Source organism: Phalacrocorax aristotelis, chromosome 4 (genome assembly GCF_949628215.1).
Source record: "Phalacrocorax aristotelis chromosome 4, bGulAri2.1, whole genome shotgun sequence".
Lineage (NCBI taxonomy): Eukaryota > Metazoa > Chordata > Aves > Suliformes > Phalacrocoracidae > Phalacrocorax > Phalacrocorax aristotelis.
This window is the reverse complement of record NC_134279.1, coordinates 16,732,571-16,749,499: the sequence shown is the minus strand read 5'-3', so window position 1 is coordinate 16,749,499 and position 16,929 is coordinate 16,732,571. Positions and strand designations below refer to the sequence as shown.

General features: G+C 36.9%; 1 protein-coding gene across 1 annotated transcript in view; it reads right to left on the bottom strand.

The window, feature by feature from the left end:
• The window catches only part of LRBA (LPS responsive beige-like anchor protein), a 419,175-nt gene continuing 402,246 nt past the window's right edge, over nucleotides 1–16,929 (bottom strand). Inside the window, exons 54-58 of the mRNA XM_075090413.1 lie at nucleotides 12,905–13,006; nucleotides 11,494–11,690; nucleotides 3,838–3,989; nucleotides 1,447–1,530; nucleotides 1–339 (exon numbers count right to left, since the gene is read on the bottom strand). Coding sequence (XP_074946514.1) covers nucleotides 333–339; nucleotides 1,447–1,530; nucleotides 3,838–3,989; nucleotides 11,494–11,690; nucleotides 12,905–13,006 — 542 coding nt within the window. The 3' untranslated portion in view covers nucleotides 1–332. The remainder of the gene's footprint in view (nucleotides 340–1,446; nucleotides 1,531–3,837; nucleotides 3,990–11,493; nucleotides 11,691–12,904; nucleotides 13,007–16,929) is intronic.

The window sequence follows — 16,929 nt, the reverse complement described above, 5'->3', positions numbered from 1 at the left end:
TCAATTACAAACGTAGTTTTATTTAATTTTTTCACTCAAACTGAATTTTCTCATTCCAAATCTTTACTGAAAGAGACAGTAGTTAAATGCTTAGAAAAAACAGGAACGGCTCTAGTAGGCAGCTAGAGAAATGCATGTATCAATACATATATGGAATGTAAATTTCAACTCATAGATCACAACATACAAAGAAGATTTTTATGCAATACAGACTTACAAAACAATAAGAGTTCTTTTCACAAAGATTTTCAGAGTTCTGCACAGCAATCTTGTAGAAAAGTAGATTTGTGCAACACCAAAATAACTTACTGTTCCTTAGTATAAATTATTTTTCATTTCCTAAAAGAAAGAGATAATTTAATATGATTGGGCAGGATCTGACTGGATTTATGACAGCAAAATATAAAAGATACTGTTGCTATATGCAGAAAAGGAATACGCATGTGCTACAGTATTGCAGGGGCTAGTTCTGGGATAAAAAAGAAAGTCACCTCTAAGTCTAGTGCTTCTACTGCTGTATAGAGGCTGCGCACCAGCAACCCCCTGCCTTTTTAGTGCTTCCACAGTCAACCAGCAGAAGTGTGCTTTGGTACTTGCACCTATTAAAAAAATACCTGCCTCTGTGGGTTTCTAATTTGATTTTAAAGTCTCCAAAATAGCCTTTCTGATTTTGACGAACAATCCACATTTTGGTGTGCTTTGAAGGAGATGCCAGGTAGAAACTAGAAGGATTCACACTCAATGTAAAACAAGCTCCACTCCCGATTTCTCTCTCTCAACGGCACAAAACATACAACTGAAAAAGAACTAATTGTCTAGGCCTAGAAACATGCTTGAATAGTAACATTGATGGAAATGATTTGCAAAGTTTAAAATTACATTAACCATAATATAAATATTACTATTGATTCCCAGAAACTTCAGTGCTGTTGTAGTACAATCATTTGGAAAAGTAAGAGACAAAGTGTGGTACAGATAGCACAGATCAAAATACCCCAAACGTCATAATTCATTTCCATTATGTTAAAATCATATACTCCTCAAGGTTGTAGGTAAAGCTTCCGATGGAAAATCCATTTCTTCATAATATAGCTAGAATGTGAGTTTTAACCATCTTTACTTTAGGTTTCTTTTACATTACAGGGATCAAAATAGACTTCTCGTTATGACTAAAAATATAGATTTTTAACTAGAGAACCCAGCAGCCATTTTTCTGCTTCTTTGCCCTTCCCCCAAAAAAGTCAAGCAAGGTCTACAAAAATAGCAATTAACTTTAAAAAATAGGTTGCTTCTTCCAGCAAATTTAAGTTACATTCAGATGTAATATAGCTATTTATAAGGAACAATGTTGTGGCAAGACACCAAGGGAGGCACGCTGTGTTCTGCCTCCTTCCAACAACAGCTGCCCACACCAGTGCTAATCTTGGTCTCTGTGAAGATCAGTACCTGGTTTGATACTCATGGTGCCAACGATTGAAATCATTGTAGAAAACCACTATGCTCCCAGATGCCATGCCAGTCATTATACACCTAAGGAAAGCACAAGACCATATTCATTAGCAAACCACCTCACGTTCCGATATATGAGTCAACACACCAAAGAGTTACATCAATATAGGCACGAGAACCCCAGGCAATGACCAACTTCCACCGAAGACAGCTGGAGCTGGAAGTGCTCCCCATGCCAGAAAAGTCAGGCTTTAGGGGCTCCCGTCTTGGGCTTCCAAGGACTCCAGAAAGCTGGATTTGAATAAAGCAGATTTATGGATCACAAAACATACAAAACACCATGCAACAGTTTGTATGGTCAGCCTGAAGCTACAATTGAGAGTTAGACAACAGAACTATGAGCATGACTGTCCTGCAAGGCCACTTCAGATTTCCTGGGATTATTTCTTGGCTTGCTTGGTCAGTTTTTGCGGGGGTACTGGAGTAGAATGAAGCCCTGGTGAAGCAGCAAAGTGAAGGAAGGCTAGGAGAACTGTTCATTTCATTTTCACCTCCCCCATTCAAACACATGATCTATATGAAGGAATTGGATGTAGGCACAGGACTTCAGTTGGAAATGTTAGTGGTTGGGTTTGAAAGCAATCTGAAGGCTTAGATTGTTTTGGAAGTTCCTGAAAGCAATCACTGTGCTTTCCCACTGAGGCACTCTTTCTTTCTAAATTCCTTACCCTTGGCCTACTACTAGAGATCATTTAGATCTGTTTGAAAAGCCATGACCCTTACACAGCACACAATTACAAAAGTTTCTATATCATCTTTTCTACTGTCTCGTATTAAAGTTTTATGAAAGTCAAAAGTATGAAGATATGTAAAATTCTGGTATTTTAGGAAATAAGCCTCAAAATTAAGAAAAAAACCAACAAAAACCACAATGTAAAAAGATGTAATTTTTCCTTCAAAAGAAAGACTGAATATGAGATCATCAAAACAATGCATTTTGGTAGTATCACACTATTTCATTTCAAGAGCACCATTTTGATTTTTTTAATATTAAAATGTCTTTTTACACACTGCCATTCACACACACACATTCATGCATAGCAAAGAAATTACTCCAAGTAACTACCTGCAATTACTGAGTAATTACTCAGTAAAATACTCTCAGTAAATCCCTTCTGAGTTTATGTGTCTTCAAACCCAAAGTGAATAGGTTCCTAGCTTGAGCACATGGATAAATTTATAGATGTCCGTATTAAATTTCAGTTTATTGACATGCGAAGTTCTTGTTGCCATGCCATTAATTACAGTTTAAAGATTCTCTAAATGTAAAATTTTATACATTTCAGAAGTCTAAAATTCAGCAGCTGTAACTACAGCTTTTGAAATATTTTTAACAGCAGGGGCTTTTTAACAGAAACCTGTTTCTTCCAAAGTGCCCGCAATATCTAATTATGCTTAACAAGAAATTGCCGAATGTTTGATTGAAGTCCACAGATTTTGTTGGTTTTGATTTTTGTAACTTCATTTTAAGTAAGTTTTAGAAATGTAGTCCTGGTAAAAATGTTAAAACATTCAGTAAGTGGAAGGTTAAGAGTCTCAGCACTACACTTTACTGCACAACGTAGACACTGCTAAGGGATTTAGGAGCCGAATCTGCTCGAAAAGTACGCAGGAACTCTCCTAAGCAAATACATCAAAGCAAACAAAATTCTAGCCCACAAGCTAAAAGTGTACGAATGAAATGGTAAACATCCATCGTATAAAAAACCAGTACTTTTGTGATAAAAAACACAGGAGGACTTTTAAGCACAGCTGCATCAGAAAATGTAATGTAAAAATGCAGTAAAAATATTAACTGATTGCCTCAGTAGAAGGAACCTTCAAGGAGGGTCATGCTTTATGTGGATGAAATAGCTTTCCTAGAAATGAAAATCAATATTTGCTTGAGCAAATTATGGATGTGTGGAGGAAATCTTACTGTGCAACTATTCTAACTGTTCCATTTTCAACATAAAGGTCTGGAATTAGGAATGTGATTTGTGTTGTAAGTGAAAGAAGAAACATGAAAAGCACTTATGTAACCTTCCACCCTCCACGTGACCCACACTGTACATTGGTACAGGCCAATAACTCAAACTATCTTGAAAGTCTGCCAAAGAAAGATTTCTTGAATCACTCTCCGTTCCCCCAAGAGCTGAAATCCTGAAAAACATTATCTGCCCTAAACAAGACATGTTAGAAAGGAACTTATGCAAGCACAGAATTCTCAATATAATCACCAGGATCTGTGATCCACAAAAAATCAACATCAGAAGAAAAACAAAAATACAATTTAATTGTAAATATATATTCTCTTAAACTCTTGTGATGACCAGACTTTGCTCTAACCTTTGGTCGTACGATAGGGCCATGGATCGGATTCCAGCATCACACCCTGGGTAAGCAAAAAGCTGCTTGAGGTCCCACACCTGCCACACCATGACAACTCCGTTGTCTCCACCTGTAAGCAGATACTGTCCATCTCGACTCAGCTGAATTGCCTAAGGGGAAACCACATGGATATTTGTCAGATAAATGTGCTGCTCTTACTCCCCCTCTTTTACTTTCAGAAGAAGTTTCATATTGACAGCTGAATGCCTAGGGAGACTTGATATCAATACAGGCTTTTGGGAAGCAACATTTTTGTTACATTATTCTACCCAGCAATAAAATTAACATTATTATGCACAAGTATCTTTTACTACATTAGACACCACTAGTTCAGTTTTACCTCACCTGTGATTTATTCCATATTCCAAAGATCTAATACGAGGTCATCTAAAGAAATGTACTCTCCTAATTAGCTAGATTTACAAGATCCAGCAGCACTGGCATTAAAATATAGTGCCTGACATTCCCCCAAGAGTCTTTAATACTAGCCTAGCAGAAGTTATCCTTTCCTCTCTGGCAAAGGGCTGAATGATGGAGAGAACTGAAATGTTACATGAATTACTAGAATTAATCTAGACCAATGTTTTTGGAATCCTGCTCTGGATTAATAAGATAATGATCCACCTCTCTTTGTAGAGACTGTGCTTCCATTCATCATCTATCCTGAAACTGCCTGTGACAAATACAATGGCTTATACACTGATTTTGCATGGATCGTGGGGACTGATGGCAAATGTACATTTGAAGTCTTTATTTGGGATCCAGATCATGGAGAAAGAATGGATATCACTCGTTTTCACAGTAAAGACTTATTGAAACAGGAGTCTTCAATCTATTTTGATGTTTCTTGTGTGCTGTTGGAAAAATCACAATACATACTGAGTACCTGGCAGAACAGTAACTTTCCTCAGTTACCTGGTGACTATACCAGATTACATTATCAGATATTAAGATGACTAGAAGCATGAGAAATATTTCTTTAACTGGGATTTTGCCAGTTTCAATAAGGCAAAATGTGGTTTAAGAGAACTGAAAAGTGAAATTTTACTAAAATAAGTGATACTCTATAGGGTCAGACAGACCATGATTCATCTAGCCTAGTGTTGTATCACCAACAGTGGCAGCAGGAGAAGCTGTGAGGCTGGCCACCCTACAGTCCCTTCCCCTCTGCTCCCCAGCACCCACAATCACAGGATCACTAATATCAGAAAGTATATCTCTGTCCATTCCCTTTGGTATCTGTTTATGGATGTGCTGCTCATGAATTTTCTTAATCCTTTTGAGCCTTCTGATGCCTTCTATGGATTAAAAAAAATGAAAGAAGTTAATTACAGTGAAAAATAGTTTTATCTGTTTTGAAGTGATCCTACTAGTTTCAATGAGTACCCCATAGGCCTCATATTGTGGGGTTTCCTGAGTAACAGTTCCACATTCACCTCATCCATTGCCTTCATCACTCTGTAGACCTTCAGTATTTCCTACCTCATAAAACACTGAGTAAAACTAGTTCCCAACACCAACCCCTGGAAGATCCCATTACTGACTTTTCTCACAGCAATACCAAGACCTTACACATCTTTTCAACACAGGTCTTAGTATTTACTACTACAGTAACCCTGAAGAGTTTCCTTCTGAAAGGAAAACCCTGTTCTGCTGCCAAGCAGAAAAGAAATGTAAGCAGTAGACAAAACCAGGCCTTGATTTTAGAGTTTTATCCTCCAACTATCTGGGAAAATTGAGGGGTTTGTAGGGTTTTCTAAAAAAAAAAAACAAACAAAAAAAAAACAACAAACCAAAACAACCAACCCCAAAAAGTTGTATGAATTCTGTCATATGGAATGACATCAGCATGAGCTACCAGCAAGATCATGACCCTTAAAACTACAGTTTGGACTATTATTAATAAACTGCTGTAAGCCTTTTCCTATACTCTCTCCTCCTGCTTCCAGATGCTCCTTCTCAGTTCTTGTTCTGACTATTGCTCCCCAGCTTACTTCTGTTTTTTCCCTTCTCTGCTCTCTACCTTTATTTTTGTATGCAATGCTCAGTACAGCAGCAGCCTATCATCCTCTTCATTTCAGCGTGCAGAACGGTGAGAAACAACACTGTTTGTTAGTTGTTTGCTTGATGATTTGCTGTTATCAAAAGGAAAATAAGGAAATTTGCTACTATGAAGCACTATCTAGTATTAAACTCCTGATCCTACCTAATCCTTCACTGCATTTCTCCTACTTCCAGTTCCTATTTTTCCTTCACTCCTTTCTGCCTCTTCTCGTCTTCTTCCAGTCTCTGACAAGTAACATTCTGATCTCTACTTCTCTGTTCCTGTCACTCCTGCAAACATCTCTTTCATTCTCTCCTTGGTTCTATCCTCAATTCTGCTCTTCTTTCTCCTCTGCTTCCCCATCAGTCCTTCCCCTTCCTTGTCCAGGATCGTCTCATCACATTTCTTGCTGTGGCATTTTTGTGCACCTCACTGTTGGTTGCAGGGGAAAAGCCTGCATCCCTGGGCCACAGATGTTCAGTACAGAATGTAGATGCTAAGCATTACCTACTGGCTGTATTTAACACGAGATTTGTGAATCAGCTAAATTTGGGCAACATTTCAACAAAATACACATCCTTCACACTGGGACTAATTCATGATAAATTTCAGCCCAAGGCAGGGAGCCACAAAACTTTTCAACATAACAGTATAAGAATGGAGGATATTCAGAGCAATGGCTTTGAAATTCCAAACACACACATTCTACAAATAGATTGATCCACTTTTTAAACGCTGTCACTGAAAGACAAAGAAATTGCCTCAAGATGATAGCCTACAAGCAAAATTCCAGCTCAAAGACTTAAATTTAGGAAACAGTAGAAAGAACTGAAGACAGGATCTTGCAAACATATCTCTCTGCTGAAGTCTGCAAGTATTTTGGCACTCTGAACCAAAAAACTGTAGAACCTCTGCTTCTACAGTTTTTCAATATTCAAAACTTGTAACATACTATGATTTTAAATTCCTCAGGAACAGAAATTTGTTGTGGTTTTTTTTTTAATATACAGAATTTATAGTGCATGCACCACAAAAATGAAACTAAAACACAACAGTGTTACGTTCATGCAACATTAAAGTGTTTATACAGACTGCTGACAAGCCTAGAAACAAAAATATACAGTGTACGCAAGATACTGCTTCGTGAACAGCAATAACTGAAGTCAGACATATTGCACATCTGTATTTTTTGTATTGCTATAATCTATTACTATGATGCCAAATAATTCCTTTAAGAACGATATGGTGTGCAACACTTACATTAATTTTCTATACTATATTATAAATTGTGTTTACTGCAACAACTCCCAAGTAATCAGAGACTCACATTGCTAAAATTTTATTTTACACAATTACTTTAAAATGAATGTAACTGAAATACAAACATATACTGTAAACAAAATAATATAGCACTGAAAAAAACCAGATGATAAAGCTATTCTAGCTGCGTTTTGAATTACAATAACAACACATACATGTAAATTTAGGCACAATAAAGGAGAATATGTAGAGTTTTTTTCCAACCATATCCAAGTATGGAGAATTGCATACTAACCAAGGTTAGAGTTGAACATTCTGAGCTGAAGCTTCTCCCCCCAAAAACAAATGTTCCAACCATACATTTCTTCTGCGACTGTTTCTGCCAGCCTACAAGAATATGCTAAGCACCTCCCAAAGCACAGCCCCAAGGAGCTTGAAAACTCATTAGAGACCCGCTTAGAAGAGTAGAGTAACTCAGTAAGAAAGGGGTAGAAAACAAACTGAGGTAAGACTGTGACAGGTATCTAGAACTGGCACGCACTGAGTGGATGATCATGAGACCTAACGTACCACACGCAATTATTAAAAAGATTATTCATTAGAAGCAAAAATCAATATGGGGGGGGGGGTTCTTCTCTATTGCAATGGAAGTCTCCTAAGGGTATTTTCAAATTGTAATGAAGACCGTGACAAATAATTATTTGCTACACTTATAAAATTCAGCTGATGAAAATCCATTAACCTTATGGTCATGGTTCACTTGAATTTTATACTTGAGGCTTTTACTGAAGAAATGCTGTATTAAAAGGAAAATTTAAGCCATTAATCTTTAACTCTTCCACTACCTGCAAAATGCAGTGGTTTTTGTGATCTTTGGATTAAATAAAGTGTAGACTTTGAACCTTTACTAATACCTATGCAATTTTACTAAGTCATTGGCTTGTCATGAAGCCAAGTTGTTGATTTATTTGTTTTTATTGTTTATTAATAAATTTCTCAGCCACTTGCCTATATATAGATATATATATGAATGAAGGAATGAACAGAATAAAAAGGTCACCCTGTCAACATTTCAGTTTCATGACATGCCCTTCAAGATTTAACAAACGAAAGGATGCTTTTACTCCCAAGTACTCCAACTGGCATAGAAGACGACATGAATCAATTTTACTGTTCTGCTTTTCCCCAGTGTAGTTTATCTACGATTCTGCTAGGTATGAAACTGAAACAACTCTGCAACTGATCTTTCTCACAGCATGAGCTTCAGACTCTCAAATAATCCCCAAAGCGCAAAATTTCAGCAATGTTCTAAAAGCTGCATTTCTGACTTGTATTTCCTTGGAAAGTCTCAAAACTTTGCACGAACCCCTTTTAACATCTCAGATTTTTGAAAGGCAGTACTTCGTAAAAAAGCGGAGCTGACACTGTGACAGCCCCGGCTTACAGCAGCAGGAGTCTTGTGGGCACTTCCACATTTCAAAACAGACTCAGGAAAGGAAAATAAATTGGTTCCTCTGGGTGAAACAGCATACAGTCTTTGTTTAGGGTAAAATAACTTTACTTCCCAGAACAAGCAGACTATTTAGAGTTAAGTTATTCTATTAAGATATCTAAACATTACACGGTAGATGTACTGTGATATGCTTAAGCTCCACTGAGCAATACAGTATTTAAAACAAAAACAGGTGGAAGGCATTGATTAGACTTTGAATTTCCCCAGAGCGTCTGGAATTTTTCTAAGAGTTTTCTAGCACAAGAATACAAGAAAGAAAATCAGAATGTTGTTCCAAACATCACTACCGAAAACCACTAGTTTTGTCAATAATCTTCTAAAATACAGGTCCATAATGACATAGGAAAATAGAAACTAGAATTTTACATTACAGATTCAACATGTATGACCTTTTCCTTCCCTTTTCTATCCTCCTTGAGCAAAAACCAACGTAAAGTGTTTGTCAGCACAGCCCATGGGTAGGTACTATTCATTCTAAATGCCCCTTCTTTAATCATGCAGTTGCCACTTGCCTTCTAACATGATATAGTGCAGAAGCCCTGGGAAAGACGCTGTAGATTGTTTAAGCATAAAGCCCAACTGGGACCACTGGGAGAGAAAGAAAACAGAACAAAACAAAATAAAACCCAAACCCCGGTACGTATGTAATTCTGGCCCACAGAGAGCAGAACTTCCATTGCCTCTAGCAACATTCCTAAAGCTGTGGGTACTAACTGAAACACTACAGAAATTGTTTTAGCCGGCAAGGGATTTCTAGATATTTTACAGATTTGCTGGCCTAGCTGACAACATAATCACAACCAAAAGTGACAGATTATCAACATTATTATTGTAAAAAGAGAAAACACTGCGATATGTACTTGCTTTATGGAAAGAACTGGGATGAAGGGTAGGCTGAAAATCTCAAAGGCATTGGTACAAGGACAGCCAAAGGTGCAATTTCAGAGAACTGAAGAAAGATTAAAAATTGAAGCAAGAATCCACATCAATTTTGGAAAAATGGCTTGGGACAGAAGGATACACATTTTTCCTTCATTTCCCCAGCCTCAAATCCACACCTGTGGCTGCCATAGCAGCCAATGTTCGAATGCCCTCCCACCCCTGCAGACACCACTCTCACTTCAGAAGAGAGACCTACACAGAGTGTTATTTGCATATTCCACCACCAATGTATCTGACATTTTGAAAACATAGGGATGCTGGATTAACAGATTACAGTACATGACTGAGTTTTAGAAGGTTTTAAGTGGAATACACTGAACTACACTGGAGACTTCAGTGGTAATGGAGCATTCACTCTTCAATGTAAGTTATAAAATGGAAATAATGAAGGCAAAAATTCTTTACAATATATTGACAAGTTCTTCCATCTTAAGAATTAATATGAACAGAGTAAAGAGAAGAACAGGTGCAAATTTTAAAATGTTTACAATTTTGTACAACATCTGAAAGAATTTCAATAATTTTGTAAAATGAACATGAGTGCCAAGAGCCATTTTCTTCCTGAAACACCTAATCCAAATAAAGGAAAAACTTTTGAATTTTCAACTCAAGAGAACATTGGAAATCCCAGCAGATGGGCTAATCCATCAAGTTATGAAAGTCAGCTTGGAGGTATAGTAATCCTATATATTTACAACAACAAAAGTCTCCTCTTACTGATTTTAAATAGTTTAATAGTTTTATACAGGAAACACCTCTTTACTGTGAGGATGACCGAGCACTGGCAAAGGTTGTCCAGAGGCTGTTGAATCTCCATCTTTGGAGATATTCAAAAGCCATCTGGACATGGTCCTGGGCAACTGGCTCTAGATGGCCCTGCTTGAGCAGGGGGGCTGGACCAGATGATCTTCAGAGGTCCCTTCCAGCCTCAACCATTCTGTGATTCTGTGCCCATCAGACCACAACTACTGGCATAGAGACCATAACTTCACATAATTCAGTTAGCCTGAATGTTGACCCAGCAATGTGATCTTGCTTCATGTCTCTGCTGCATTCTCTAACTTTCTACTAGATTTGGTAATGCCTATCCATTTTTTCCCTTCCCTTTCCTTCTCATTCAAGGGAAAAGTGGGAATATTTCTAATTCAAGGGGAGTATTCTTTAGACATTTCTGCTTCACCGCAGTATAGCTGGCAGGTTCTGCTCCGCTTCATAGGTACTATTTCATAGGAACTGTCAAAAGACCTGCATTATGTATTATCAAATAATTTCCATAAAACCATAAGCTTAAAATGCCTCCTGCATAGTTTTGGACTTGCTCCATGTCTCTGGCAGCTAAAGATGTGGAACCTAGCTGCCTGCTCAGCAAATGCCAAAAGGCTTAAGAGTTGAAATACAGACATATGCCTATAAACTTCCGGAAGATCAGCACAACACATGCTATCTCAAGCTAAGGTGAAGGAATGTAGACAGAGATGCCAAAAAAAGGGAAAGCCAATATCCAAAGCAGCATGTCCAACAACCTCCTGCCTTCAGACTCAAAAGTAAAGAAGTAGCCCAGCTCCTCCTGGTCAGCAATTAGTATTCTTCAGTTCAATATTTGTAATCTCCAGTTCAAGGGAATGTCTACAGGATATTCCTTCCTATGTGAACAGAGTTATTTTAAAATTGAAAACAGTCCTATTAGGAGTACGTGGTCCCCTTAACCACAATTTTTTGAGAATGCTGCTATTGTGGTCTAGTACCATATACTTCTATGGCCTGGCTACGGAAAGAGTCTCAACCCAACTCCAACATTGATACCTTTCCTGATACCAGGACCGACAGTCCTTTACACACATTTGAGTACACTCACCTTTATCTTGTCATCAGTTTCCATGGTGGCTTGAAGTCTCCCATTCACACTGAATACACAGAAGAGGCCATTTTCATAATATATGACACACTGGCCTTCTCTCGAAGCTTGAATAAGTTTTGGTCTCAGGCAATTTTCAGGACCTTCTAATGTCCTCAGTAGGTCTCCATTCATAGAATGTATGAGACATGGTCCTTCTAATGAGACAGAATAAAATCTCTCGTTATTGGTTTACATGCTCATTTAAAGATATCATATATCAAATAATAAGTAATTACTTCTATTTAGGTAATCACTACTATAACACATTAAAATGATTTTTACCATGTTTAAGTGGATAGCCTATGACTTTAAGAGTGCCAGAGAGTGAAATGAACAGCTTTATCCCTTAGAAGCTTTGTATTAAGGTATTTTAGAGCACCTATCAAAGCTAGTTAGAGACCTAACAGATTTTCTTTTGTGGATTTTCTTCTAAAACTGGTAGTAGTTAATTCTGAGAGCACAAAAATAAATGTACTGAAACCTAGAATGAGATTTTCAAAATCCAAAAACACAGAGGTAACTGTAATGAATTTACATACACAGGTACTCTAAAAGTGTATATTCTCAAGTAAGAGTTTCACCCATACATGATCCACTAAATATTTGCTTTTTAATATATTTGGACAAATACCAGGTCTGCATGTAAGCCACAAGTGTTCACATGCATAAAACAGAAACACACAGAGGGGCACACGGTGAGTATACCCAGCTTTGAAAAAGTGTCTCTTACTTTGGAAACACTAAAGCAGAAAGATCCTAATTCTATGAAATTTCCAGTTTAAAAATAAGTGTGGACCAGCAAATAGGAAAATGATAAACAATATTTATGGAATCAACACCATTCTTTACAATTTGCCTGCCAAAAGCAGGTCTTTGAGAACACAAATTTGTCATACTATAAGCTTTGTAGCTAAGTTCAAGGAGCCTGAACAGAATTACTACAAATTTTAGTTAGTAGTTTATATATCCCCTTCATCAAACAAACAAGACAGCACATTCTTTCTCCTGAAACTAATTTTTGCTTCCCTTTCTGAGAAGTTATCCATAACAAACATTCTTCACCATCCTGGCAGTCAAGAGCTGTATCCAGCTGCATGCTATATGCAATTACACTGGATAAACAAACAAAAAGAAATAGTAATCAGTAGGCTATAATAGGGAAACTAATGTAGTTGCCTCTTCTTGTAAATATCTGAATAATCCTCAGGTTTAAGGTGTTTATAAAGAGGTTTCAAATCCCACAGCAACTAAAAAAGGTTAGAAATAAAACCACCATACATTTAATAAATTCTGCCACCTGACACTATATTCCTTTCTGCATTAGGATTATAGCTTCATGAACAGAAAGAAATGACAACAGCTACCTTACCTTTTGAACCACTTATCACCAGGCCAAGTTCAGCACAAATGGCAGCACAGGTGATCTCATAGTCATGTCCTGTCAAAATAGCTCGAGGAGTTGCAAAATCACCTTCAATGAAAAAACAATAAAAGCAGCCTTTGTTACAATCTGTTTCTAAAATCACTGCTTTCAATCATTGAAGCGTCTTCAGTTTCCTTGCTCTCTGAGTTCATGTTCCCTACAAATCACTTCTATCTACTGTTTTCATATTGTTGTTCCATACTCATATCTACATAGTACAGCAGCAGTATACTCTAGGAATTCAGCCTGCACATTTACTAATGCACGTTCATATAAAAGTCAGGTGTATGGTAAAAAGCAACAGAAGTTGGAGCACACAGATTTGCATTCCCTCCATCTCCTCCTCTTTGTTTTTTTTTGGGGGGTGGGGGGGGATGGATGGGGCAGGGGAAGAGATCGTAGTCGATTACTACCTTTTCCTATAACAGGCATAAGTAAACACAAGTGTCACTACAACAGGTGCTGAGACGAGACACCTAGAGTGCTCAAAGATGAAGTAAAACATCCATCCATTGACTGATTTTATTTTAATCTAGTAACAGTGTTGAAACTTCAGCCTGATGTCTACTTCCTTGTAAGAAAGTGGAGCTTGGAACATAATCAGTATGAATTTCAGATGAGTTTGCACATCAAAACACCCAAACCCAACATTAATGACTGCTGCTCCTATTAGATATTCCCCTGCAACAAGAACAAATAAAACTGTATTTTTCTGAGATTCTTTTTGTAATCAAACGGATATAGATACCATCACATTTATATAGATACCATAAAGAAAAATAAATTGTACAACTGGCACATTGAAAGGAGAAAAAAAAAAATTTTCTCCAGGTCAAGACACAGAAAGGGAAACCAAATGCTATAAAGCTTTTTAAATAGTTCTATAACTTCACTCACAGGTCATTCGCTGGATTACCCTCTTCAAGAATCCTACCATCTCATGGAAATCACAATGTTATTTTTGTATTACCATATAATTAGTTAAATCATAGCGTTTTGTGAAGCATTTAAACTCTAAAGAATGTATCTTGGGCAATGTTATAATGTAGTTTCAAAACACATTAGATGAGTTTTTAAGCAGCAGGGAATAATTTCGCTTCCCAAGAAATGATGATACATGAGATACCAACAAGACAGTAAAGCAGTGGTAAAATCAAAACATTTTTACTTCAAAAACAGGAGATAGCTTTGCAAAAAGGTGGAGTAATAATAGGGCCAACTGACTCCACTGGTATCCAGCGACTAAGGTAGCCACATTCAAAGTATATTTGGGGTTGTAACTTTTCAAAAGATAAAACCAGCATAGCGTCATTAGTTTGTCCACGTAGAGCCTTAACAGTACCAGCAATACGGGTACTGGGTCTTATTAGAAATTATGGCAATATACTAACACAGGTACCTACCCAGACCCTGCACGTGTACAGTGAGAGCCTCTGTGGAAAAGAAATGTAGATCTGGGCTTGCATAAATATAAAATATTGAGACTAAGCTCAGCTTTTATTTTTACTCAGGCCATTTGCAACACCTCCCAGAGTGCCCATGGAGCTGCCACATTCAAACAGCTTTTTAGAAAAGGTCATAATCTATTACAAAATATCAAATCGAGGATTTTGACCTTTCAAAATTTAATTTATTCTGCAGTTACAGTTATGATCTATAATTTACATTCACAATACGAAATCTTGAGAAGTAAATAAATCTGTTTCTTCTTTGATATATATGTATACACTAAACATATGTGTGCATATATGCACACACATATGAATGTATGTTTTATCAGCATTTTTAATCTGAAAATGCTTTGAAGCAACTTGCTGAATCGTCCCTAATCTCTTAATAAATAATCATTCAAAGCTATTGTTTTTGTTTTGTATAATGTTTGGCAAAACACACTCAAACCCAGGAAGTATGGCAGACAGTTCAGAAGCAAAGGAAAAGCTCCCAACAAATTAGAAGCAGAAGGGTAGACTTAATGACCTCTGGGTACTTCTCAGGTGTCTGATCCTATGAACGCTCACAAACCTTTTAAAGAAAGTTTGCTCTATTGAACTTTCCTCACCTAAACATGGGGCAGGCACCTTAGAAGGTTCATAAATGAACACTGTGTAGGCAAAACACAAATTTGCACTTTTAGGGGAAATGTGACAGCAACCATAACTGTCTTATTATCCCGTAACAATTTAATTTTGTTGACCCAATTCTTTCTCCCTGTTGTCCCCAAGCCATAAAAGAGGAGACAGCTTTGTGCATTCAAAGCTCTGGTTAGTTTGTTTTCTTTTAAACGAGCTGCCTACATTAGCAAAATTCTAGAATTCTGGTTCTATTGCTTTATTGGGTGTTCAGAAACTTCATTTAACACATACTTGCATAGATCAGCAAGGAATTAATCTAATTTTGTCCTACACACATTAATGAAACTTAAAATCAGAGGAGTTTTAAATGTACAATGCTGTAGTGGAGGTAATGAATATAAGAACTTGGAGTTAGAAGGACTTATAAAGAAGCAATGTCTGAATGAATTATGAGGAGGTGCAGATAAACAAAATCCTTATAATACACTTACTGCTTACAGCAACTACATTACTGTAGGCTTTACCTACATTAGGTTGTCAGTAACTATATACATAAAATATAGGAGATAAGATTCTTAAAAAAATAAGTAGAAACTGAGCATATGTATTTACCACAGTCCATAGGAAAATAAAATTACATATGTAATGTTTGCAGTCTTTTTAGAATTTGGACTTGACTTCCAATGTAATAGAGTATAAATCTACAGGTGGCAGGATCAGTGTTTCATAAATTATATCAACTGTTTACTAAATTACATATGTTCTAAAGAAGCACTTTAATGCAAAAAAGAAACAGAATAAATCTGAATGGTATCTTTAAAGAAATTAGGATTTGAATAAATACTGTAAAAGGGGAGTCCTGTGAAAAGTCAGGCTGACTCCTTTGATAAGAATGTCAAGTATTTAGGGGTTTCCAAGCCTCTGATTTTCCAAATAATGGGGTCAACTTAAAGGCTGGTCGTAGAGCAGAACAGATTTCTTTAAAAGCTTTTAAACTGTTATTGCTTCAGAAGATTGTCATGGTTTTCAATAATGCAAAGAGAAAATTTTATTTTGCTGCTGGTTTAAGGGGCACCGCTTCAAACTTTTCTAAATTGTTTTAGGGGAACCGGCTTGCAGACCTTTTGAAAAGCTGGGGAAGTGACTTCAAAGGGAAAAGAGTCTTTGTCCACTAAGCAGGTTTACGGCCACTGATGCAAACCCTAACTAAGGACTGAAAAGAATACTCAGTGCATCTTTATGGAGACGCTTAAGGAAGATGAACAAGTCAAAGGAGATTAAAGATAGTTCAAATCCTAGCACTAATAACCAAGACACAACGGTTTTACAGATGTGCTTTTCTCAGCACAGGATATAAAAATATCCTTAGCCTGTGCCATTGCTGGATTGCTACTTGAAGTTGAATGCTTTAAGAATCTTAATGCCACATTCATATTGCAACAAATGTTGTCAACGAGTTATTTAAGTCACAGGAGGCATACATAAAGTTATTTTCCAGTAATGGACAGAATACCTTACCTTTACAGTAACCATTCAAATTATTTCAAATGAACTATCCTACGTTCCAATAATTATTGCAAAGCTGTTTTCCCATAGAAAAATAGCATAAAGTATCACTCTTCCTTAAGTGACTAAAGTACATTTTAAATCATGAAATTCCAGCTTCAGAAGATAAAAGAAGAGCATACGATACCACGTCAGCTTATGGCGATGTTTCAGCGAAAAAATGTTAGGCATTTGGAAACTACATTTAAAAAGAAACAGTGGGATTATAGCAAAGTCTAAACTTTCTTCTAGTTTAATGACAACCAGAGGAAGATACACCTTACTGGATAACAAGAAATTAGTTTGTGTTGCTGGATCTTTCTCTGCTATTTTTTTCAGCTTCAGTGATACTAC